We start from the raw sequence: 27,243 nt of genomic DNA on the forward strand, positions 1-27,243 counted from the left end.
AGTAAGATACTGTAGAAAATTGCCATATTTGTCAAAGCTGCTTATGTGGTAGTGGATTTGTTTTTGTTTTTTTTTAACGCTTTTCCTAAAGTATTTGGAAAATTCTGGAACAAACTGGAATTAAAATTTTTTTTCAGTGTTGACTGAATCCTTTTGACTGTTGCTTGGGTTTTTTTCTCACTTTCAATGGAAGAAATCAATTTAATCTATCGTTGTTAGATAAGCAGGGTAACTTGGTGACTTAGCTCAATGATTGTGAAAGTTTTGCATCAATACTAATAGCTTGTTTTAATTAGGTGTTGCTCTGTTGCCATTCGTTGATGAGCGCCGTCTGAGAGCTGCTCTGGAAGAGGTTTACCCTGACCTCACTCCTGATGAAAGTAAGAATTATGATATTTCATTATGATGACGGTGATCGTTAAGGCTTTCATTATTAGTGTACTTATCTTTCATGCAGTATTAAAACTCAAATGAACAGGATATAATAGATGGCTGCTATTGATTTCCTTATGTCAAACCGCAACCTTTGCTCCACAAATAATTCAATGGCTGTAAATGGAGTGATCTTTGCTATAAAAACAGAATTATCAGCCTTCACTTGCACTTATTAAAATTAAGCAGATCCATAGCAGAATTTTAACACAAAATCTAATTTTCAGGTTATTGTATGAAATGATTGAGTTGGTACGCCCTACCTGAATGACAAATTGCTAGATGAACACATTTTAATCAAAAGAATGCACTCAATTATTTTCTGTGGTGAGACTGGTTAAAACTGAATGAGGATACACCTGTCCTCTGTCCACTGGACAGTTTGTGTCCAATCAGGATACAGGAATTTTCATGACCAGCTTCTAAGCTCCATGTAGGCGGATTCTTCCAGGTGAGGTGCCAGCTCAAGGTGGCTGTTTCAGTCTGCTTCTGTCTTCAGGGTGGAAAGCCAGGATAAGAAGCTGAGAGGAGGGAAAAAAACCAGTCAGGAACTATAGACTCTCCCCTGGTGTCAGTGCCACCCTTCAGCTTCCTGTTGTGGACCCATTTATGAACAGAGTTCATCAGGTCCACATTGCTACAAGTTTCCCTGGTGGCTTCAATATGACTGGGAATGGGGCTGGTGCAGGTGCTCTCACAGTAGGTCAGGAAACATACCTCCATAGAGCGGGACATCTCACAGTTGGCCACCATGCCTGAGTACAGGAGAAGGAGGAAAGTAGTTTGGAGGGGGATGTCAAGATTACTTTTTCCCGCCCTAACCTCCTAGAGAGACTAAATCCAAGGGCCTTATTCCGACTCAGCCAAGCTTATGCAGTTTCCTTCCCAGTGCTCCAAAGGGGGTAGGTTGGAGCTTTATCTTCCCCAGTCTAACAATCTCCTCCATACAGCCTCCTCTCAGCTTGCTTTCACTTCTGTCCCTCTCCCATCCTACGCTGGGACTCCTCTGCCATAGGTGGCTGTTGAAACCAGGGGATGAATTGGCCAAAGAATGGGAAGGCTCTATCTCTTTCCTTTCCCAGTCCTATCAAGTAAAGGATTCACAAAAAAAACTAACGCAGAGTCCTTTCCATGCATCTCACTGTTATCCAGATAGTAGTGAAAGACTGCTCTGTCCTGAACACAACAGCTGTCATTCTTACATTTGCAAAAGAATTACAATCATAAATAAACTTTTCATGCCCTCCTGGTTCTGCGCCTGAAGGTGGATTTAGTAGCACATCTCACTCCAAACCTCTTCCTTCTCTGGAACTCTTCTTGAACAGGGGTAAAAGCACTTGGATGCAAACAATACCACAGAGGAGAAAAGTGTTGCCATCCTTAGAAAAAATCCTGAAACTTGGGTCAGTCATCAAAGGCCCAGGGAAGCCTCAGCACATATGTTTGATCCTACATAGAGACAATTCCCTTCTCAGACCTTTCAGCAGTTCCTCTGCTTCTGGATGCCAGGGAGAAGAACCTAGAAGCCTGCATTCAGATCCTAGTCATGGTGAAGAAATTACTATTATGGGCTTGTTGGGGGAAAGATTGCTTCCCTAGGACCTCTCCCTGCTTTCATATTGCTCTGCATTTCGGCCTGTTGGGTGGAAAGTTAGGGCATACTAACACACAGGTCCCTACAGGATAAGAGCAGACTAATCTATATTTTGCAGCCTTGCAAGTCATTAACCGAGGAGACTTCCTCCACAAAGCAGATTGTCAGAGCTCCTAATTCCGATTGGATATCTCCGTTCTGATGGACAGAGGCTAGGGCCACATTGATTTGTTTGTACAAGTGTGGTCACACCATTGCAAATAATTAGCAGATAAATATTTCCTTGATTGAGACCCATATCCCCCTCAAAAGTGCAAGCCATAGAGAAGAATTTGAACTTATATCAATGGAGTATGCATTACAGTATCTCCTTAACAGAAATGAAACTTTCAGTAGAGAGTTAGTGAGCTACTGCAGACACTTGTCAACAAAATGGTGCTGTCTTGGCATATATTGCTGCTTTAAATTTCCTTCATGCTGAATTACGGTGCTATTTTCCCTTTCTCCTATTCTAGACAGAAGAAATAGTCTTGGTGGCGATGTTCTGTTTGTTGGAAAACATCACTTGCTTTGTGACTTTGTTTTAGAACTGTACAAATCCAATAGCACAGAGGTATGTTACGTTTTGTTCTAAGGTTATTGCATTTGTGGGAGGGAGTGGTGTGGTTGTCTGCTTCAGCTGAAAAAGTATTTTTTCTATAGCCAGTGGATATACCCCCTGAACTGTGCCATGGAATCCAGGGAAAACTTACTCTGAATGAAAATGCAGTTCTTCCAGATCAGTGAGTATAGCTTTCAGTCTGAGTTGTTTGCTGCTGAAGGATACTTCCTTTAGCTGTGTCTGAACTAAAACAAAACTCCCCCCCTCCCCAACAAAAACCCAGAAAAGTCTGACTTCTCTAAATACTGGGCTTTGGAATTAAGTACTGTTTCCATTAGAGTTCAAAGCAGGTTGCTTGCTATTATCCATTTAAAACTTCAACTAGTGTTTATGGTTTTCCAGTCCCATTGCATTGCTCTGCTTTGGAAGGATTTGCCTTAAGACCTCTGGAAGGTAGTGGGCTTTAACATGCTCGAGAAAGTATCTTCATTATTTATGAAATCAATAGAGGTCATCCTAATTTCATTATTTGCCTTCTGGGAGAGACGGGTCTTATGTATTTGATATGAAGAGAATACTGTGTACCACGTACTACATGGTAAACTTTAACAGCTGAAGAGCTAGTGGTGGTGGGGGGGAGCAGGGGAGAGATCATAAGTGGGACTACTGTCTTCAATAATCTTGTGGTGTTTGGGTGTCTGATCATCTTTCAGTAGATCAGGAGAATCTTGTTCCAGTCTGATGTTGAGGTTGCAGCACTGTGTGCTTTACTGGATCATGCCCATCGAAATTTTATATCATTTGTCTTCATACTATTGTTGAATTCACTAGAGAATAACCCAGAGAAAAGCATGCTTAGTTGTCTGTCTAGGGCCTAGCAGTAAATTAGGAGCATACCCTTTCGATGCGTAATTTTTAAAACGTTCATTAACACAGAGCTTTTTAAATGATGTATTAAGTTAGTTTGTGAAACCCATTTAAATAAGATGCTGAAAGCTCTGATAAACTTTGATTAAACACAACAGGGAAGCTCCTCTAAGAATAACTTCTTCCCAGTCACCCTGATTTGTGTTGATCAACTAATGTAACTTAGGCAAGAGTGACTAATATAGATCCCCACTTCTGGGTCGTTAAACATTGAGGAATTTTATCAAAATTTCCTGCAGAATTAAAGCTGCACCGAAGGGAGCGGTAGTGCAGGTGAGATCTGGAAGAATTAATGCTAAGCAGCTGTGGGACCTGTAGTGCACTCAAGGCACCAAGTTATGGAAGCACTGTCTACACCAGTCCTCTCATAAATCTATCATTGGTGTAGCTGTAAATCAGTGGCAAGTTTTTGCTAAAATTTCCTAGCATAGATGCAGCCCAGGAGAAGGGATCTATTGCCGTATTATACTTAGAAGTATTCTCCTGGAATTCATGTTTTCTGAGGGTAGTAATACACACTTGCCTATGCCTTGGTTTACTGAAGCTGCAGTTTTTGGTCAAAAGGAACTAACAAGTAGATGGTGATCACTGTGCCCAACCAGGGGGGTGCACAGCACTTGTTGATGACCTAAAGGTTGATCCAGTGAGCTATTTAGTACTCTGAAATTGATCACAGGCAGGAGTATGAAACAGGGAGTGAGGCTTTTATTGCTGTTATCTTCAGAGGAGGAGCATACTTCTGATTAATAACAGAGGCAGTTTCCTTCTGCGTGTCAAGTTGTTGACTGCTTGGATTTAAGGGGCACAGTTTAGTTAGAACTGTGCATCCAATGTAGTCTACTTTAATTAGAAAGGAAACTCTTGCATCTTTTGGAAACTACTGTTAAAAAGATGTAAGAACAGCTAGCCATTGGTTAAATTGTAAAGCGATACAATTCTTCAAAACTTCAGTGTGTGTGGGTTATAGATTGCTTTGTTCAGACAGGAACGTGTGAATTATAGCAACAGTCTCAAATTGGGGAAAGTGAAGTTGGTAATTTTTTTCCTTTCATTAGGACAGTAGAGTCTCCTGTTCCATTGTTGCGTGATCTGACACAGAATTCTGCCATCAGGTGAGTTAATGTTGTGTGAATGTGCTAGTGGTTGTGGGGTGTTTTGCTTTTTTTTGCTTACTGAAATGTATCAATCCAAGCCCAGTGTAATCTGGGGTTCTGTAGCTGTTGAACTTGCTCCAGAATCAGCACCTTGTCATAGATTGCTTCAGAATCTAATCTCTTATGCATGTGAAGAAAACATTAAAAGTTAACCAAAGCTACAAAATGTTGTTAACTTTACCTTGTGTTCTGACATGAAGCATGAACTTTGTCATGGTAGGCTGCTGAACCTGAGTTGTCCTTCAGAGAGTATAAACAAGTAAAAAATGCCTCCAACATGTCATATTAAAATCTTCATTTGCATTTTAAAAATATTGCAGGAAATATTCATGACATTGTGCCTATAATGGTGCTCTATCAAACTGAATTGATTTTTGTAAGGGTAAAGATCAATAAAGTCAAATTGACAGTATCCCTTTTTAAAGTTAAACTGCAGTGTAATAGGTTGGTGTCTCAGTTCTTTGGACTGTCCCTGATCTGTAAGAAACCCTTCATACAGCTTTCCCCAATAAGGTTGTCCTTAGGGTTAAACTGAAGAATAGTTCTAAGGGTTTGTTCTCCTTTTTACCTTAATCAGGGAATTTTCCTTTCTCCATGACTCTAGGGCTCTAAAGTTTTACCTTAATAGGGTAGCTTTTTAGAAAGCCACCTACTGCTTGACCCTTTTTGTAGCACTATGTGCTGTGCAAAGGTCATCTGAAGTTAACATTTCTCAGTGAGTCAAACCCAGTGTCAGTCTGATGTGGTCTAAAAGGTTTTCCTCTGTCTGGGATTCATTTCCTTCCACTCATTCCCTTTACACATTGTTGAGGGCTTAAGCAAACCAAAGGGCTTATACCTATGGAGTTATGGTATAACAGATTTTCTCCACTTGGGTTTCTTTGTCCACGTCTTTACTCTCCCCAGGGGGTCTGGTGGCAAAGTTTTATTGCTTTTTTATAAGAAGACCCTTCAAGAGACCAAAGCCCAGAAGACAAAATTCATTTCCTTGTCTTGGGGCAAGGCCCCCAGCCATCTTGCCTCCTTGACTACATGATATTCTGCACTCTTTCCAGTAATCATATCCTAGCAGTTCCAAAGTGCTTTGGGGATTTACCAACCGCCCTACACTGGGCACACTGGTCTCAGGTCCTAAATAGAGGCAGCAGTCTTGGATTACTGCCCTCCCTAGAGCAATTCCTCTCCCTGAACACTCAAATTCCGAGTCCTATAATTGTATTCTTGGCAGAAAATGCTGGAATAAGGCACTGCCAGACTCTCATGCTCCCTTGACAAGCCTTTAAAGGGCTGTTATATCACAGTACAGGCATCCTCTGAAAACTCCTTTGGTCACTGGATCCTGAAGGCCGTTTCCTGTATTTTATTAAAAATATAAATAATCAATACCATCATTGGTGGAAGCTCATTCTCTTTCATGTATCTTTTCTGCTGTTCTGACTTAACGCCTTCATTTGATGATTAAAGGGAGTCTGTCCCCTCTTCTTAGTCTTCTGTTCCTTTTGTGCTATGGCTTTCTCTGTCCCTGTAGTAGAGCCATAGACTGACAGATGGATTCTCCTATGAGAATGGGACCACTTTTCATCTGTAAATTGGAGTCTTCACAGAGAATCCTGCTAATGCATGACAGTCCTCCTGTAATCTGTCATTCCAACTTTCTCTTTGAGGTTGGTGGCACCTGGTAGTGTTTATGGGCCTACTTTGAATGCATAGGTCTGTATCTATATGTGCGGGGCCTGATCAGTAATGTTGGTACAGATTGACAGATGTCTTCTCAGAGAAGACCAAGTGACAGAAAAAACAAGTATCCCACTCATTGTGAAATCTTCACCTGTAGCCACATTTCTTGCAATTTGGCCTACTTTTTGTTGCAGCATATGTAGGAATAAATGTTGACTTTGCCTTAACCATGATATTCTTTATTCATCATGAAGCATACTGTTGTCCAACCAGAACCATACAAATCTTCCAAGGATAAATCTTTAGTCACAAAAGATTGAATTACTCATGCACTTGACAGTAAATTGATTTAGAACCAGAATGCTGTAGGTCATTCTGATTTGCTTTAAGTTGGTGCATTACAATAGAGGGTGTCTAATGCTGCACCTGTAACCTTTCACTTCTGGAGATATATAAAATATTTGAGAGAGAAAATTAGTCATGGTCTGTGTACTCCCTAGTCTCAAATGGGGTATAGCATGGCTCAGTTAGATAGGACTATCTGCTTGCAGGTAGTTCAAGGCTGAAATATCCAGGATGCGCCTGTTCAGGATATTATTAAAAGGACAACATGGTCAAATGGGAATTTGGTCACTTTCTAGTAACAAGTTAAAAGTAGTGTCAGGTACTACACCTACCGCAGCATATTTTTTCTGCTGTAAGCCTTTCCTTCCTTGTTGCGGTGCTCCTGTGAGATACCAAAGGCTTTGACCCTAGTTTGTATCAAGACCCATGGCACCACCCTGCAGTTCTTTCCAGTCACCAGAGCATGTAGTCAGAATCCCTCTAGCCTCCAGCTGGTTTTCCTTCTGACATGTTTTCCTTGTTGGAAACAAACATTTATTATCGTTAGAGTAGATTTATTGCTGTTTCCCTCGTAGTTCTCCTTTTTCATTATTCCTTTTAGTGCGGTAGGTACCCTGCATTGACATAGGGTAGCCAGTGAGATAACAGGTTTCAAATGATGCGCTCCATGTGATTCAACAATGTCTATGCTTAACCCACACATACATTGCCTCTGATGCCTGGGTGACGCTAAGCTTCTCGGCAGGTACTCTGTGTGTCACCAAGGGCTAGAAGAGATGGGAAACCAGGCTCTGGTCACTTCTCATGCAGCAGCTCTCCAGAGTGATTCAGAATGACTTGCATCAGTTGGCACCAGGCCTTTCTTGGTTAAGGCCAAGCCAGAGTGCCATATCCTTAGGTGTGCCAGAGCTATGCCCAGCATACTTGGGGGGGGAGGGGTATACCTTTCCACCCCACTGTCCCCAATTCCAGGGGCTGTTCCACTGGCCCAAGGTAGCCAGAAGAGTGTGCCCCCGTCACCTTGAACAGCTTACTGTACTGAGTCTACAGAATGCCACTGAAGCCAATGTACATATCCACGTATTGGAACAGGCAGCTCAGGTGGGATTTGGGGCGTCCTTCATCAAATGCAAGGGGAAATGGTACTATTCCATGGAAGAGAGTCCCACCAACCCTTTCACTTGCTGGCCAAAAGATGCTTCCTCGAGTGCACAGTTGGCAACTTCTTTCAGTTTTCCCTCCCCTTCCCTTTCCAGAGGGAAAATATGCAGATACAAGAATATTAAATACTGATTAATAAAAAGACTTTATTTACTCTCTTTTTTTTCATGCTTCCTTTCCTTGTTTATTATTTGTATTCACATAGCACCTAGGAGCCCTAGTCAGGGACTAACACCTCATTATGTTAGGTGCTGTACTAGCGCAGAACAAAGACTATCCCTGACCCAAGGAGCTTACAGTCTAAGTCTCTTTACCTCTCAGTCAGCCCACCAAGCAAGCATTACATAAGAATGTCCCTACTGGGTCAGACCAAAGGTCCAGCTGGCCCAGTATCCTGTCTTCCGATAGTGGCCAGTGCCAGGTGCCCCAGGAGGAATGAACAGAACAGGAAATAATCAAGTGATCCATCCCTTGTCGCTCATTCACAGCTTCTGGCAAACAGAGGCTAGGGACGCCATTCCTGCCCATCCTGGCTAATAGCCTCTGATGGACCTATCCTCCATGAACTTATCTAGTTCTTTTTTGAATCCTGTTATAGTCTTGGCCTTCACAGCATCCCCTGGCAAGGAGTTCCACAGGTTGACTCTGTTCCTGTGCATTGCTAACTTCTGCAAGAATGTGAAATACTGTGTGTGGAATCTTCAGTCCCCTTCTTTTCCTCAGGTGCCTGTGGATGTGCTGCTGCACCACAGGATTGTTTTCACTCTATTGATACATAGGATCCCTGAAGATGAGCTCTAAAATGAATGATCTTCTTAGCTAGAGCTTTGGTTTGGGCCTACCATGTTTAAGGGCTTGCAAGGTGCCCTTTCCCTGTTGCATGTAGGACTAACAACTCCACATCCATTCCTGGGCTGACATCTAGTGCAGGGAGAGAGGCATCCCTCTGGAGTATATTGGGGCCTGTTTGAGCCAGTGTATCCCATATGCCCTTGCCTGCACTTTTTGCTGGAAGTTTTGGCATGATGAATAAACAGCACACCAATAACTTGGCAATTAGAAAAAATAATTCAGTTAAGTACGCTGCATCACTTCTGTAAATAATGCAGGAAACTGCTATTTCATTAGGATAGTTTGATCTTATGTATCAGGCCAAATGTATATCCAGCATAACTATCTCAAATATTTTTTTTCTCTTAGTATCAATTTCAAAGATCCACAATTTCAAGAAGACTTTGTTTTCAAGGCTGTAGTATTACCTGGAGCAAAGTAAGTAATTGTCATCTTTTTCCTTCATTTTTATAATGATGCATAGAGAAACAAACTATTGTTGTCTCTTTTTAATATTCAGAAAACCTACACCAGTTCTGAAGCCAGGTGACTGGGAAAAAACCAACAATAATGGCAGGCCTTGGAGGCCCCAGCTTGGTTTTAATCGAGACAGAAGGCCAGTTCATTTGGACCAGTCTGCATTCAGAACTTTAGGGTGAGTAGCAGTGAAAACACTTAGTGAAAGTAGCAATTCTTAACTGCTTTGCTGAGATGCCTTTTATCTTTTCTTTTCTAATAATAAAGGAATATACAATGATCAGTGGTTAAAGTTGGTGTTTATATGTGGGTCACTTAAACAATTATATATTGAAAATCAATACTGATGAGTTACATTTTCAAAATGTTCTTAAATACTTGAATTTTATAGTCGGCTTACATTCTTCTGGTTGATTATTTTTTCTGTAAAGTATTTCTAATTGGCTTTCCTGCTGTGTTTCTTCAACTTTTGCTTCTCCAGTACTCCTTTGAAGTACTGGAAATTACAAGGAGAATATTACAGAGAAGTAATAGTTAAGATTGTGTAACTAGAATTGGGATGTCTTCCATGTTTTTGTTTTCTTAAATGACGTTCGTTCAGAGTTCATGTGGTCTGCCATAATCCATTTGATTTTGATAGTACTTTGGACAAAGATGGAAGTCAGTTCACCACGTTTAACTGATGATGTGGCTCCAAAATTCCAAATGATTTTTCTGAGTATTTAGGAATCCTAGATAGTAATGCTGCAAGCAAAAGGAATGATCTGAAATTTATACATCGGAAACTAATGGTTAGGTTTGTACTTTTCTAAGCTGAGGTGCACAGGCAGGCATGTATAATTTTGAATCTGCTTGTTGGGGAGAATGAGTAGAGCTAACAAGCCACTATTGAGTATTATCAGCGTAGAAGTACAGAAAATGCTTTAAAGGAGGTTAACATTAACATTACCAAACAGCCAATTCAGACTGTCCCAACCGTTTGAACTGCTGGGCTTCAACGTCTTTCTCAAGGAGGAAGACAAAGGCACTAAAGATAGATAAGAGGCTTGGGGAAGGGAGAGAGATGACACTTGTAGAAAGCCAGGGAAGTGGGAGTCTCTGTCCATTGAATTGTGGCCTGGAAGAAAGATGAGGAATGACAAGTTGCAAGCAACACTCTTCCTTCCATTCACACCCTGGGAAATAGAATTGTTTCACTGCAAGTGCACATGAATCGCTTTCCCTCTTGCCATGCTTTGCAGTCACAAAACGACAGCTATGTTGAGAACATGATGTCTTATTAAAACGTTAATTAAAAATACAAGAAAATTCCCAAACAAACCAACTTCAAAATCTTAGTGAAGGTACTTCTACAATGAAACAGCTCTTAAATGTATCTGCATTTTCATTTTTTCTACAGAATATGTATGATAGTTACCTAAACTTTTACACTGTTTGTGCAAACCCCTCCCCCCCCCAAAAAAAAAACAAAAACAAAAAACTACTTTTCTTTGGCAAGCTGTGGCATAAGAGAATTTTCACAGTAAACAAGTAGGTCATAAAATGTGAGTTTCACATTTGTGCATGGGACCTTTACAGGTGGTGCATTACTGCACTGCTCATGAGCATCTCCATCAGCATGCTGGAGAAGCTGCATGTTTGACTGGCTTGGTAGCAGCTGTTCTAGTAATATGGCTTTGAGAAAATAACTTTTGTACCACTTTCCATTTCTTTTACATTACAGCCATGCAATGTCACGGGAAAGAGGACAGTCAGGAAGTGGAGTCTACAGTAATGCAGCACCACTTGGGGCTTATCAGGGAAACCCATACAGACCACTTCTAGGTGGCCAACCACAGATTCCTAAATTGTTGTCAAGTAAGTTTTTTTGTTTTGTACCCCTTCCTCCCCCCTCCCGCATTATCAAATTTAATGAATTTTAAAATTGAACTGTCTGACTTTTATTTTGCTACAACTACATAGTATTCTTCATGATAAAATTGAAGGGCTATTTGGTTTAAGAGCACATTCATGGGTTGCTGACTATAGGAAAGGCACTTAGAATGGTTAGGAGTTACAAGACTTGAGTAAAGTGAATTATGTTTCTGCTTCTTCCTGGGTTCTGATACAGATTCCCCACTGTCCTGCTTTGGAGAAGGGAACCATTTTATAAAACAAAAAGTGACAACTGCTGTAACTGTGCATTACAGCACGAGCCAGTGCTCAGTCTGTGACTATGGTGTAGACAGATGCTTTTTTTTCAGTTTCTTGTCATTCTCTCTCCTCCCCTCCCCAACCCCCAATGTTACAGGTGCTGATGTTGTATGTTAGCTCAGTTGTATTCTTATGTTGGGAGCCAGCCTGTTAAATCACTGCTGAGGAAAGCATTTTTAAAAATTCACTTCATGGTGTTTCTATTACATTGGCAGAAAACAACAAAATAGAAAACTAGTTGCCTGCCAATATAAAACAGAAAAGTCATCAATTTAATTTAAAAGAAAAGACTCTTTTCTCAATCTATGAATGAACATGCTTTTTCAGAAAGTAGAAGTACAACTACTAAAATCTAGCATCAGCATTCCCTAAAATTGTCCCTCCAAGAGATTAACTAGGAGGGACTGGAGATAGCGACACAAGCATCTGTGCTACTAAGTACAGTTGCGGGGGTCCACTGGCCAACATCTGCAATATTAATACTGTACTCTACTATTGGAGCAGGTGCATTTGTACATGTAGAGTTGCCATAGATTCCAAGGCCAAAAGGGATCACTGTGATCATGTAGTCTGACTTCCTATATAACACAGGACATAGAACTTCCCCGAAACAATTTATCTTTGAACTAGAGCATATCTTTTAGAAGAATGTCCAAACTTGATTTTATTGCAGGTGATGGAGAATCCACCACAATGCTTTGTAAATTGTTCCAGTGGTTATTTACCTTAACTGTTAAAAATTCATGCCATATTTCCAATCTAAATTTGTCTAGCTTCAATTTCCAACCATTGTATCTTGTTGTACCTTGTCTGTTAGATTGAAGAGACAATTATCGGATATTTGTTCCCCATGTAGGCACTTACAGACTCTGAGCCTGTCACTCCTTAACCTCTTCTTTGTTAAGCTAAATACATTGAGCGCTTTGAGTCTATCACTGTAAAGCGTGGCTGCAATCCAAAAAGACCATAAGACATGTCTCAAGGCAACTACCATTATATGTAGCCTTAAAAAAATTAATTGCTTGCTTTGTCTTTGCCAAGAACTAGAATATTGAACAGATTTCATTTTTTTTTTATCTCCTTAAATTGTTACCTCTGCATTGTGTGTTAGTGCTTTGAAAACTTTTCTCTGTATGAGGCAGAAAGAAAGGGTTTAAACTGTTATATAGTGGGAATTTGAAACGTTATTCCTGTTCAAAGCTCCGTCAGTTATTTTAAGACTCTCATTACTCAAGGGGTTCTGAATTTTGAGCCCATTTCACTTTTAAAATAAGTGTGAAAGAAATGTCTCGACCTATTTATTTTGTGTTGATCTAAACTAAGTTTGAGATTTGCAACATCTCATATTTAAACTGTTGTGTCCCGCACAGGAGGGTTAAGAAACTTGACCATCTCTTTGTACTCAAAGGGGAAGGAAAAAAACTGTTTTTCCTTTGTGCCTCTCTTTAGCACTACATGAGCATCAGCACTTTTTGAGGTAGCCATTCGAATGTCAACACTGACATTTTGCATCAAAGATGTTTAGCATAAGAGTTACACTGATGTTGATTGAACTGTCTAGATCGGAAAACTCTGCTCAGAGTAGCACCAAATACAGTGGAATCCTGTTTAGCTGATCTAACTGGGACTGGGGCCAGACTGGATAATAAAAAATTCAGCTAATCAGGAGAATCGGCAAAGAGTTTTCGCTGTTGTTTTAAGATGCGGAGTTGCTTTTAAACTAGCTGCCCCATCTTGGAAAAGCATTCAAACATTACCCCCTTTCTCATCTACTTACCTGCTTAACACAATATACAAACCCTTAGTTTTGCAAATAATGTTTTGTTCATTTAATAACAAGAAAACTAATGTGAGTTTTTAACAAGTTGTACAGGTACTGGTCATTTTTACACTCTAACCCTGAACGTTATAGCGACTGTCTACAACAGTGTTTCTCAACCTTTCTGTTGCAATTTACTGGGGCCTCACACCACAGTGGCCCCTGCGAAGCTAAGTTATATGCTTCAGCCCTGGGTGATGGGGACCGGGGCTAAAGCATCAATTTTCCATATTCCTGTGTGTGCACACTGGTGGTTCGATTAATGCAGAGAGCTGGAAAATGGAGGCTCAGGTAAATGGGGTTCTGCTGTAGTCAAAATCCTATTAAAGGGAATATGGATACTTACAATCCTAGAAAATATTGAAAAACTTCCAAAAGATAATCTTTAAAAAGTCCTCTTTGCTTTAATCATTGGTTATTCAATGTATGATTAGAAAAAAGTATCTGAGCTATGTGGGATAATGGATAAACTTCCCTGACTCTCACCTTACACCTGGTTAAATGTTAATAGTCGTGTTCTGAAATGAATTTAGTCTCCTCCTACAACCCTGCATTAACCTGACATGCCAATATGTTTGATGTGCCCACAGTTGCTCAGAATTCATCTGTTTTAAAGGCCTACGTCACTTAGGGGTTTCACTTCCAAATGATTGATCTTGTGTTGCTCTTTGTTGCACCGCTTTGATGCTGTTCTGTATGGTGATAGTGTAGTAAATTGTTCTAAGATCTTTTCTGTAAAACTGCATTTGTACTTCTTCAAGCAGGATTGTGTTGTTGACTGTCAGCACACCCAATGTTAGAAACAGGAGTGGTGGGGGAAAACTTGGTGGGCTTTAAACATGTAGTGTGTTTAGAATTGAGTGGATAACCTCTCATGGACAACAGTGAAACCTACAGGCTTTGCCAGAATCCTGATCTCTGAAGCACCAGCAGAAAACGTGTCAGATGTGGATTTTGTGTCCTGGACAACGGAGCAGAACAGCAAGAAAAGAGACTGAGCATAGGGAGTAAGACTTTCTTTCCTAAGTTCAGGCCCAGTTATCATGCTTTCATGCAGTTATATTTTAAAGTAGGCTTTTTTTACCCTAAAATGGTTAATCATTCATATGTTGAAACTCTTAAGCTTTCCACCTTCCTTTCTCCCATGATCAGACACTGCTACATGCTCAATCTGTTTACAGTGGGCAATAATGGTAGCAGATGTATGGAGAGAACTGGGCCTCAGAGAGGCAGGAGGAAAGTTAGGTGAACTGCCTGAAAAGGTACTAAAATGATGACTTTCATTTCTCTATTGAATTCTTGGGAAAACCCATTTTGGAAAACAGATGAGCGACCAACCTAGTTTTGAAGAGTTGGGACAAACAGACAAGAGAGGGCAAAAAGCTAATGGGAAAATAATGTTATAAATTTGCGGTACTTTTAGCCAGCTTGCACGCATTCATGAGAGAGAGAGCAAATTAATTGTAGAATGGGAGAGTGTCGAACTTTATTATTTCAGTAATAACAGAAGTCCCAGGAAGTGGAAGTGAATAGTTGAGATAAAATAATGGTAGCCATTTTAAATTAAACATATTGTCCAGTCCCAAAGTAAAGGACTGCAGGATCAAACCTTTAAATTTTTGAGGTATCACATTGCACATACAGCCTTCCCAGCTGCTCTAACCAATGTGGAGTGACTGTGGCTACTAAGAATAAGAGCAGCCATACTGAGTCAGACCAAAGGTCCATCTAGCCCAGTGTCCTGTCTTCTGACAGTAGCCAGTGCCCAGGTGTTCAGAGGGAATGAACAGAACAGGGAATCATCAAGTGATCCATCCCTTGTCTCCCATTCCCAGCATCTGGCAAACAGAGGCTAACGACACCAGCCCTAACTACTAACTTTGATTTTTTTTAAACAGTGTTTATAGTAATCAGAAATAGAAGAGAATGTGTAATGGTGTGGAGAGAAGAATGTGATAATCAGAATGAAAGGCATAACTGTCTTTTGCCTTGATCATAGGAAATACTTAGACTTCAAATCTTTGTGTTCATCTGAAGGGAGAAAAGGAAACAAATGTTGGGATTGAATAACCCATTTGGAGTACCATGAGTATCTGGTACTGATTTCTGCATTTTTGAAGATCATGTCTTGGCAGTTTGAGGGAGAACTCTCAAAGCAATCCTCTGAGCCTTAGATACATGGATTTGATCTATTCATTTAGGTACTTACGTTCTTGCATCACCATAGCATCTGAGTGCATCTCGTATAGAAGACACTCCAGATACAAATAGCATTATTCCTTCAAATTCAGGAGGCTTGAATCCACTGATCAATGTCGAATTCCAGTCCATCGGTTTGTTTCAGGAACGATCTTGGGGTTTCCGCTACATTTTTCCCAAAGGAGCCCCATTCTACCAATCGGAAGATTCAATAAAAGAGAAGATCATTCCTTGAATGGGTCCTTGGATTTGGTTGGTTCTCAGATCCAACACTTGCCAAGACAAGAATATTTTGTATTCTCATTTGAGCATCTATTTCCAAGGATAATAGTTCAGCTTTTTTTTTTTGGAATGCTGTTGAAGTCTCCCCTTCTTTTGGTGTGGTTCTGCAAATCAAAAATCCAGTCTATTCCTAATGTTAGATTTTCCTTTTCTGTCATTATTACTTCCCTAGTGCCGGTTTCCCTACTCTTCCATTGCATGAAGATTGATTCTTGTGCCCCTGGACTTTCCCACCCATGTAGGGAAAAGGGATGTCAAGTCAACAATCTTATGGGCAGTTCAGCTTTCCTTTAACATGTGGCATCAATTGCCATCTTCAGTCCTCTTAAAGGCATCTTTCAAAAAGCAAGGAAAGTAAAAATGTTGCCGTTGTGTTTGCCATTTCCTAAGTATCCTGAACAGAGTATCCTCTGAATTGGAGGAAGAGGAGGGACAGAAGACTAAGAAGTTTCCTTACTCTTTACCAATTTCTGTGTTGCCTATTCCCTTCTCTTCTGTTGATGATACTGAGACTTTCCAGGAGATATCTTTACCTCAAGCCATGAAAATCTAGTTTGACCTTCCTACTACACTCAAGTTATTTCCTAACTGCCCTAAATTTGGTGGCAGTGGACTTGAGGCTTAGTATCCACCTCTTCCAATACTTCAGTGATTGGTTAGTGAGGGAGCAGATGCTGTAGAGTGTACAATCTGGTTTGCCAAAGACTTACAGGGCATAAGGATAAGCCAAGAGAAATCCATTTTCAGTTCTACTCAAAAGATGACCCCTGGTTGGAGTATGCATAGTGTCAACAATAGCAAAAGTTGACCTTCCTCAAGAAGGATCTCAGGAAATGCTTGGTGGTGTCCAGTCAATACCTAGTTCATGTGTTCCTGAGGCTCCTGGAATTAATGGCATCATGTATCTTAGCTCAACTCCCATTTGCCAGGTAGAGAATGAAGCCCTCTGCAATCCAGTAATGATACATCAAGATACCATACAGACTCTAATCTGATGTTTTCGGAAGAAATCTCTCTTCAGATCACTTTTCTGTGGTCCTACTAATGAATGCCTCAAAGAGTGTGGCCCACAACTGGCCTGCTGATGACCCATAGTAGATGGGCTTCTGTGGATCTCTGGTCATACACATATTCAAGCTGAGAGCAATTTAGCATTTGTCTTCCTTCAGTAGACAGTAGCCCTCTTACTAAACTGTAGCAAACATGCCATATGTTTTTCCTGCAATACAAATGATTCCCAAGGCAATAAAAAAAGGATTGAGCTTTAATTCTACTGCTAGCTGTAATTCTGGCTAAACAGGGTTTTTGGGTACTGTGGGCTTCTGGATCTAGCTGTGGCAGCTTTCTTATACCCCTCTCTCTCTCTCAAAACTCAAGGACAAATGCCTCACCAACATCCAGAGGCTCTTCGACTGGTGTCTCAAATAAGCCTGAGGACAAAATCTTCTGCCAGGAGTTCTTGGAGATGATATTGAAAAGTCACAAGTCTTCAGCTGGGCAGTCCTACACTGCCACGTGGAAAAGATTTTCTAAATGAGACACGCACACAGATTATATCAAAAGATTCTTTTTGTATTACTATAAAACAACTACAGATGAGGACAGAAGATAGGCCTTGATGAGTGGGAATAGTTGTATGTCAAAGATAGTAATCTGACTAAAAAGCTCCCGGAAAACACACACTCTCAATTTTTGTCTAGTTTAAAATGTACTGGGAAAAGTAGAGATAACGCAGTTAAAACTGTGGGTTGAGGAAGCGAGATTTTATTTTAGGAGATTTGTATTTTATATATGATGAGGTAAAATGGGACTCTAGAAGGGCAATGTGTTCAATCAAACCACCACCTCTTTTTCAAGAGCCTGCTGTGGGTGTTTCTTACCGTTGTTCTCTGATTTGACTTTGATGTGCCAATTTTCAGTTGATGAATAATTGTCTGTGTGCTGATAACTTGGGGGAGTCAAGTGCAGTCTGGTGGTACTGTGTGAATGGCATATTTGGTTTCTGCAATCCAGAGTATGTGATTTATGACTTTCATCTCAGTCAGTAAACTTGTCAATTAGCTGCATTTGAAAAGTGATTTTGATTAGTGCAATCAGTAAACATGAAATCTTGTCTTTGATTGCTACACTGATTAGATAAATTGTTACTTAAGGAGTTGCTGGAGAAGGCAGTTTATATAGCTTTATAGCTCTAGGAAATGCCTAATTTGTAAAGACCAAAGAAAATATTAACTGTCGTTTTTTCCTCTCCTGCTTGTAGCTTTTTGAAGTACCATTCACTTTCAGGCTTTTTTTTCCTTCTTAAAGTGATCTTCTGTCAGAAACATGCAAAGAATGGTAATAAGTTTGTTTTAAACTCTACTTCATTATTAAGATATTCCTGCTTGTGAATACTTAATCTGCGTGTTCCTCAGTGCTGTACAAGGAGATGTGATCAGAGCTACTTCCTGAAGGGGGCTGTGTCCTAACTTTTCAGTTGGAGGGGAGGGTTACAGAGCTTGAAACACACATACAGCAGGTGCTTGTGATTCGGGGGTCAGTACGAAAGATGCACCCTATACCTTGTGGGGACTAATTTCCTCTCATTGGAGGGCTTTCCTTGGACTTCACGGAGGAGCAGAGGATATGGAGTTTTTATAAGTGAGTGTTGAATTAAATGTGTAGCTCTCAGCTGCCAGGAACACAAAGGCAGCTTCTTTCATCTGCATGGCCTCCTGGCTGCTTGGAGTGCTCCCCTACTTCCTAGCTGCAAAGAAAAGAGGGAGCACCCCATCTCCATGCTGCTGGAAGTGTGACGTGTCCTTCCCCTCCACCCCACTCTCTATCTGTGTACTAGACAGGAAAGGGCAGTTTGACTCGCCTCCTTTTTCCCCACCCCCTAGACTCTCATACTGCTGCTGCTGTCCATCAGCAGACACACAATAATCTGGTTAGTCTGTCTGAGTTCTTTTACAGCTGTATCTGAGTGGCTCCCAACATTATAAAGCGTACACATTAAAAAAAAACAAAAAAACCCTTTTCCCTATAGTCAGCAAGGACTGTATTTAATTTTTGTTCACTAGTTGGTTCTTTTTGCGGGGTGGCTGTGGGACAGCTAGATCAAAGGGAGTTTTTCATCCCAGCCTCCTCCAGCAGTGAGTTCCAGGTTTGTGGGTCAGCTGCTGAAAGATCTGTCTCCTGAACATAACTCTGACTTGGGAAGTTCTTATTTTGTTTCAGTGGCATGCATCTATTGTGCCTAGGTCATGTTAGCACATCGTGAGGTGGTCCCTGAAGTAATTTGGGGAAGAGTCTCCTGGGGAGCCCTTAAAACTGGGCCCAAAAACCATGAATTTGACAAGGCGTTCAATAGGGAGCCAGTTAAAGAGATCAGAGTGCTGGAGCGATGTTTCTGAGCATATGGAACAGCTGTTAGTTTGGGAACCCGGTGACCGTATTATTTAGGTACTGAGAACTAAGGAATCTAGCCTAGAGGTCTTATATGGCTGGATCACCATGGTAGAGTCCAAGCCCAGGAATGGGGACAGTTTTCTTGACAGCTATGAATGGAAAAGTGGGGCCATTTACCAGGACTATGAGACACCAGGTGGACAGTCTAATTAAAAGAATTATGGGCATACCTTTGGGTTAAATATTTAATCCTGAAATGCAGATCTTTCATTTTGCATTTCTTTTCAAATGGAGTTTGTTTAAAATTAAAGTTTGAAACTATGGATCATGGAAGATTGAAATGGTCAGTATAGTCAGTACTGTTCCCTGCAATACATACTCAAGAGCTTTGGTACTATCCTAATTAGAATGATGAATCCACTTCTCTTGAAGTGTCCTATCCTCTATAATAGACCTCACTGTTTAAACTTTCTGATTAGTCTATTTTTTCCTTTTCCTGATTTGATCCCATAAATTCCCCAGCCACTCTGGTCACCCTAAACCATTGTTTTTATATATAATGCATTATCTTCAAATTAGCAATTAGTTACAAGTTAAATGAGTTTGGGGAATCTCAGTCTAGTCTCTAATGGATATATTGTCCACGCTACAAGTAACTTTGTAATCTAGCCTATGTGAGCATGCCTCATTCTGATCAAAGGAGGCTCAAGGCAGGAAGAGCAGAACTGTTGGAGATCAGAATTTATTTCTACCAGCAAAGCTGTTATCTTCAGTAGGACCTGCCCACACTACAGAGTTCTCTCAAGTGCTACCATAAAAGGTTTCTGTTCACGTCAGACCATTAAAATGCACAAGCAATCCAGCCTGAGTTCCTAGAAGAGAGGCTAGATTTCCCCCTATCCATGCTTTTCTTAAAAGCTCAATTGGAAACGTAAATGTAGAGTTCTATCAAAGTATTGCTAAGCTTTGGTGTCCTTGAATATTGACAATTTAACGGGGTATTACTATCCTATCAAAGCATATCCATTAGACAACTTCTGGAACCAGCTGTTATAATTAGGTCACACTTACACACCATTGAAGATAATCAAAGATGTCACTGAAACCGAAGCTTTTGACTGATACACAATTTAAGTGTTGTGAACTGACCAGGGAGCTATTGATTAGATGTTTCTTTCATCCTGTTTACTGGTCAATTTATTTAGAAGAAGAGCAGCCATTTAATTGCATGTCTTATTAAAGCTAAGTTGTTGCTGGTACATCTTTGTACAGAGTTAGAGCTTGAGTACAAGAAAACAATTGAAAAGTGGGTGGTCCCTTTCATTACCGTTTCTTACTGCTGCAATGCCATGTGCTCTGAGCCAGATTTTACCAATTTTTTTTCCATCTGTATAATAACTGTTCAGAAGGGCCCATAGTAAATCATAATATTCTGGTGGCCAGACAAAGTTGAAAATACAGCATTCTTAAATCATGTCTCCACCCTATCAGCTTTCAGGTTGTAGGGTGAATAATTCAGCCTAATAAAGAGGACAGAATTATTGGTTGATGCTTATAAAAATATTGCAGTTCATTATCAATTTGCTTTCCCCCCCTCTAATTACAAAGATCACACATCCTGGCATATTGGTGAATGTATTTGGTGGTAATGCTAAATGTTGTCTGAAAGAGGCTTTTCAAAAGTTGTAGTAGAAGTCATATGATTTCTTTCGTTGTAAAAATTCCAGAAAATGTGTACATTCAGAGGTTTAAAACATTAACCAGTGTATTGGTCCCAGTCATTGTAATTTTTTCCTCTTGATTACCTGAAATTTAGCTTTCCATTGTGTATATTAATAAGATACAAATGGAGAAACTCTGCTCTTTCACCGGTTTCAAGTCACAGTTACTCCGCTGAAGTCAGTGGAATTACTTTACTCAACATTGGTGTAACTGTAAAAACGGTGGCCCAAAAGTATTTGGCAGCAAGTCCAATTTGGGGTTTTTTGTTAGTTCTCTGAAACTTTTAAAAAAATTTTTTTAACACGTATTTAACAATAAGTGATATATGGAACTGGTTTTTGCATATTGTTTGACTTTTTTGTTTTGTTTTATTATACAGATCTACGGCCCCAAGAATCATGGCGAGGTCCCACACCTCTGTTTCAACAGCCACCACAGAGATATGAAAGGTATGGCCACTTAAATTTTGTAAAAAGTTTTTAAATATTTAGCTCCCTCATAGTCCACAATATGTTATTCGTTAGTCTTAAAACTAGGCTTTTTTTTCTATTTAAATATATTAGTTTTTAAAAACAAACTGTTACAAGATATTAAATCCATGATGTATTTTTATTGTGGGTTGCAAAATTCAGTATTTCTCTTTTTAAAAGATTGAGTTTCTGGCTAAGAAAGAAAGCAAAAAAGGAAAAAACACGTTCTATTGAAAACCAAAAACTTCAAAATTAACTTTACTGTTGATGCTTTGGTTACCATTCTTGGATCTTTGGCCTTTATCTTATTGAAGCTTTTGAGATACCATGAAATTCAACACAGAGAGCTTAAAACTGCATTAGATTTTTATACAGGCTAAACAAATTTCTTTTTAGGAGGGTTGTGGAGCTTAATGAGGCATAACTAATGGTGTTCCACTTTTATCATTTCTGTGCTGGAACCACAGCATTAGTACAGACTAGCCATTGATTCTTGCTACAAACCTCTTGAAGTCCTAATCAGCTTCTTTGGTACAACTTTTTCAGGCCTGACAAGCCTATTGTAGGGCAGTGTCACTGTAGGTCAGTAGTTATTAGTTGCCACTGAAAACAGTTTCTTTAACTACTTAAGACTGAACTGAATTAAATGCAGAAGGGACTCAGAGGAGGATTATAGAATCTGCAGTCCAATAAGTACCATGGAATAGAAAGAATGTGACATGGTTTGATAATAAGGGATGTTTTACATGTGTTCCTTCATTGATAAGTTGTATTCCCTTAAGTCGGATGGACTTTACAAACTCCAGGATATCTGGTGCTATAAATACTTATATCAAGATATATAGTGCAATTTTCGAATACATATTTAAAATGGACACTAACTTCGACACACTATGTTTACTTACAGCTGTTAATGCTGAAAAGAATCAGACTGGGGAAAAGTTGTTGGGCTGATAACAAATATGCACACCTTCCATGGCAAGCATTTTTATCTCTCTCAAAATCAGTCCAATTTCCCTTTAATTTGCCATGTTTAATGTGGAATCTTGCCTTATAAACTTTATTTTCAGGATTATTTTCAGCAATGTAACAAACTGAAATACCTGATCTTAACTAAAAGAAGGTTTACAAATAACTTTTGTTTTTTTTTTAAGGAAACAGTACTATGCACTTCGGTAACTTGTAATGTTTTTTTACAATGGTAGGAATTTCATTCTATTCTAGAATGTCATTCTGTTGGGCTGCTAATTTCACTGATTCAGTATAATTGAACTAAAATTTCTGTTTTGGCTTCTGGATTTCCAGCTTCACACTTCCACCTCTTCAATCAATGCTGGCGCGCGCGTATTATAGTTTTATAGTGGAGAGGTCTTGGCATGGGGGCACAGAACTTAATTTCCTTTTAACATTGGAAAGATGCTTGTACTTTGGGTCCAGACATCTGGCTATACAGCCTCACTTGTATAGTTAAGGAGCCAGTGATGCCAACATATACCTTACCCAGTGTGCTTTCAGTATTGTAGGGGGTGGGATGTGTGAACATTGTGCGATGTGCTAGTTATGTCACAATGTGGAGATCGCCGTTCATTTCTTAAGCTTCCATTTTCAATCTTCCTCCAATCACTTGATGGGACTGAAGTCGTTCATGCCATGGCTTAGCCAAGAAGGGAATCTCTTTGGCAAGTTTGCAGAAAATCCTTCCAGCTTTTAAATGAAAGTAAGGTGGCTTGTCATAAATCAAGATTTTTTTTTTCTGGTACTTTTTTGTGTTCATACCTCTTCGATTTATGAAACCACTAGCTTGCCAGACTTAGCTCCCCAGTGAGGACAAATACACCCACCATGTTCCTGACGATACTTGATTAGAAAGAAAAAAAGTTACAAATGTTTACATGCACTGAGCATTGACATTAAATGACTTGTCTTACTAAGTTAAGCATGCATCTAAAAGGTGATGGGCCTGAATATTTGCATGTTTGAACAGACTCTCTGCCCGTGCTTCTAAAGGACCTTGAGATTGGGGGAGAGTTGGTTGTAATAGACCTGATAATCATTTAGACCTGGGACTCTTTTATTTGTTCTAATGCCCTATAGAGTCGTAGTTTTCAGCTTGTGGATAGCTACCCAGCAGGAGGGAAGTTGCCATCAAGTTTTTGTGATGGGACACTGCTGTCCACGTGCTGTTTTGCCACTGCCTGCTCCTGCTGATTGTTCCTCCTCTTGCTCTGCCTGGGTTGGGGCAAATTGGGAAATGAATAGGCATTGAAATAATAACATACAGGGGGAGCAACACAACCAGGAAGAAACTCTTCACCTAAAGGAGGCAGGACTGGGAGAATGGAACCTCCTCCACTTACAACAGCCAGCAGGGAATATTGATGTAGTCCCATCCCTGCCAATGAATCTTTTGAGGAGCCAGTGAAGCAGGTTCAAAGATATCTGGAAGGCTGGGTTGAAAGTGGTCAGATTTTTGGCTTGCAGGAGGGAAACTTGGTGCTTATAAAATGCTTCTCTCAGAATCAAAATAAGCATGTTATCTGTACAGGAGTGTGTATGTTTGTAGAGCTAGTGGTGTAACAGTCTCAAAAGTATATGTAGGGGGAATAAATTATTAAAACCACAGGAAGTTACTGATGAACAGAGCAGCTGCTGCATACTTGCGAACAAACAGTCTTGCTGATCTGAGAAGTTCTGATACAGTCAATCTAAAATCTGAAGCATTTTAGGCCTGATTAATACTAAATAAGCATGTGAGAACATAGGTGCTGGAACTAGAGATGCTGGGGGTGCAACTGCACCCACTGGCTTGAAGTGGTTTCCTTTATACAGAGTTGACAGTTTTGGTTCAGTGGTTCTCAGCACCCCCACTATAAAAATTGTTCCAGCACCACTGTGTGAGAATGCTTTGTGTTCGAGGCTTGTTTTTTTTTCAATGGCAGTAGCTGGACTTAATTACTATATTTTAGAAGCTTTATATATTTAATGTTATTTGTGGGCTTCATTGATCATACCACTAGAAAGCTTGAGAGATCTGGTTTGAGCCTCGCTTCCTAGCATTTCAGGGAAGAGAACACGATCATTTCACTGAGTGTTGATGGCATAATTTGAAAATCTAAACTAAGCTAGGATTGTTTTAAATCATTTGAGGTCTGAAATATATTAACATTTTTTTATTATAGAACACCTTCCTAAAGCAACCATAACTGTCACTTACCATGTGTATTAGGGTTTCATTACACAATCATACAATATTGGGTAATGTATCATGTTTTGTCCTAATTCAAATACAGCACAAAGGGCACTGCCCTTCTGTCTGTGACTCTGTATGACTGCATGTATATTAAGGGGTCAAGCTATATATTAAGACAGAGCCTAGATCCAGTGGTAATACATATGCACAATAACACAGAATTTATTGCTGTGGAAACTGTAACTTTTAATTTTCTGATTTGTCAGATTAAAATGTCAACTGTAATCTTGCATTAATATTGTTTTGGCATATGAAGAAGGTGCATAACCTAATGAGCGAAGGACAGAATGGAAGTCTGGATGCTGGGTTTGTTGCTGTTAATACTATGTAGTACTTGCACAGCATTTTGAAAATGTTAGATGCTATATAAATATTCAGTAACTTAAAAGGTTTAGCTAAAATCTTCTGATGATACTAAATAGCTCTGTTTTACTTTTACAGTGGCTTGAAAACAATAGAAATATCTAACAAGCTTTTAAATCTATGAAACACTCACAGTACATTGTCAATCCATCTTAGTAAGCACTCCTAATGTGCAGTTTACAAAATTACACTGCTAAAGTTAATGTACATTTTGCCTAATACAAAAATATATTGTGTAACTTTTGCCCTGTATGCAATAACTGTGAATTGCTAAAATCCTTTCTGAATAGTTGTTGCTGTACATGCATATTGTCTTATAAAAAATCAACATATTGGCTATTTAATTACTGCTTGGGGTGGTTTGGGGGGAGTTAAATACTCCAAATTCATGTTACGCACTTAACTGCCTGAATAATTTAACTTGTTTAGGATCACCTTGAGTTACAAAGGCACAAATGCTTTTTAACCACAGTCCCTTGGTATTTGCATAGAATTTAAACATATTGATTTAAATGGAATCTGTTTTTAAAATTTTACCAAGAGAGACCTTACAGAAGCCTAGCCTACATAGACTTTTGTGGCAAAGTGACTTTATAATGGAAATGTTGGCAAACTTACTGAAATCAAATGATTGTTAGTTAATGAAAGACCAAAGTTCATGCTACTTAATGTTCATAGTGTTTTGATGGAATTTTCTCCTGTCACCACTATGATTTATCTGACAAAATATCAAGACATATTTTGAATCCACTGTTTTACCTTAAGATGAGGATATTATTTTCTTGAAATATAAAATAAAAACATTGTTAAACATGTATTTAAACTAAAGGAATATCTCCACATTAGTCTTAGGTGATCTTGAGTGCTTAATTCACCTTGCCATTGATTTTAAATAATTACAATATTGGTCTGACTAGTAAATGTTTCAGATAACATTTTATGAATGCATAGTCTCCTGTTTGAGATGGAAAATAGGTAAAAGGGGTTTATAATTCAGCAGTAATTAAGGTTTTGCTTCTGTGCAATGTTTAGTTCTGTTTCTGTAATATTATTTTGCATATTGCTTATAAGTGCCAACTATGCATCCAGCATCTAGCATGAGTTGTACTTCATGTTAGGAATCTTGTTCTTTTATCTCTGTGGACAGTAAGAGTTCTTATTGCCTAGGTTTTGGACATCATAACTGTTCTTAAAATCTGGCCAGATAAAGTAAACATAATGCAATTTTTACAGTGTAAAACTAAAATGAATGGGAATAGGAATTTAAACATGAAATCCCCTCTTTAAATGTGTACTTTTCCCCCATCTTGTTATATTTACCTTTTTGTGTTTTCAGAAACAGCTTGCCATGATCAATGCACTGGCTTAATATAGACTTTGTCTCCATTCCTATCAGTGAAGTTCATATTAAACTGCATTAAAACGTTCCCCACCCCCACTAGTCCTTCCCTCATAAGCCCTACGCTGATCTTTCAGCTGTTGTACAGGCAGCTATGTGTAATATGCTTTTATAATCTTCAAGAAGGAGAATGTGATCACCTTATTAAAACCCTGAGTGCTTGCTTGAGTAGAGTGGGGTCAAATTCAGCCTCGGTGTTACTTCATTGACTTTGGTAGAATTCTGGCAGGGATGACTGTAGTATCTTTAACCAAATGGATCCAGCCAGAGGTTTTCAAAGACAAGGAAAGTAATACTAACATTAGTGTCATTACAATCAATTTTAAAATTAAATGTTTGTCCAACATTTTGATATTTTATGCTAATTACTTTCCTCATTTGCTCAGAGATCATAATAGAATATCAATGTATACCTGTTGAACAGTAACCAAAACAGATTTAAATTTACAGGATTTGTATATGAATTGCAGTGAATAATATCAAAATTTTCTAAGGAAGTCTCTTTGCCCTCAACACAATGTTGTATGTGTTCTCTGCAGAAAATGTGGATTTTGGATTCTCTAGCATTGGAGAGATCATGTCCTAAGCAGCACATGGCTATATATTTTTGTGAATATTTGTAATAAAACAAGGATTTGATATGTCTGTTTTATATGTATAATTTTAGACTAGGTACTCGGAGGCAATTAAATATTTCTCATCCTAGATTACTAACAGCAAGAAACTAGGTTAAAATAAATGTTGAATTTGTGTTCCCATATAAACTGTACACCAAATGTCAGTCAGTCCGTGCCAATTAGTGCTCATGTTGCTAGGTCACCATGGTCAATTGAAAACTGCATCAATAGAACTTGAAAAGGTTTCTTCCCGATCAGACCTTCTGACATATTGAGCAGAATAATGGATGGGAAAAAACAGCCAAGGCCCCTACCCTAGATTCAAAATACTCAGCAGTAA

The 27,243-nt window shown here is 39.4% G+C and overlaps 1 protein-coding gene across 2 annotated transcripts in view; it reads left to right on the forward strand.

Moving 5' to 3' along the window:
- The window catches only part of XRN2 (5'-3' exoribonuclease 2), an 86,389-nt gene that overhangs the window by 52,077 nt on the left and 7,069 nt on the right, over positions 1-27,243 (forward strand). Inside the window, exons 21-28 of one of the 2 annotated variants that reach the window (XM_030558127.1) lie at positions 297-380; positions 2,542-2,639; positions 2,729-2,808; positions 4,610-4,666; positions 9,092-9,160; positions 9,243-9,377; positions 10,923-11,056; positions 21,184-21,253. In XM_030558127.1, the coding sequence (XP_030413987.1) occupies positions 297-380; positions 2,542-2,639; positions 2,729-2,808; positions 4,610-4,666; positions 9,092-9,160; positions 9,243-9,377; positions 10,923-11,056; positions 21,184-21,253 (727 nt within the window). Of the gene's footprint in view, positions 1-296; positions 381-2,541; positions 2,640-2,728; positions 2,809-4,609; positions 4,667-9,091; positions 9,165-9,242; positions 9,378-10,922; positions 11,057-21,183; positions 21,254-27,243 lie in introns of those variants that run through there. The other variant, XM_030558128.1, reaches the window with a different exon arrangement.

This window comes from Gopherus evgoodei, chromosome 3 (assembly GCF_007399415.2).
Source record: "Gopherus evgoodei ecotype Sinaloan lineage chromosome 3, rGopEvg1_v1.p, whole genome shotgun sequence".
Lineage (NCBI taxonomy): Eukaryota > Metazoa > Chordata > Testudines > Testudinidae > Gopherus > Gopherus evgoodei.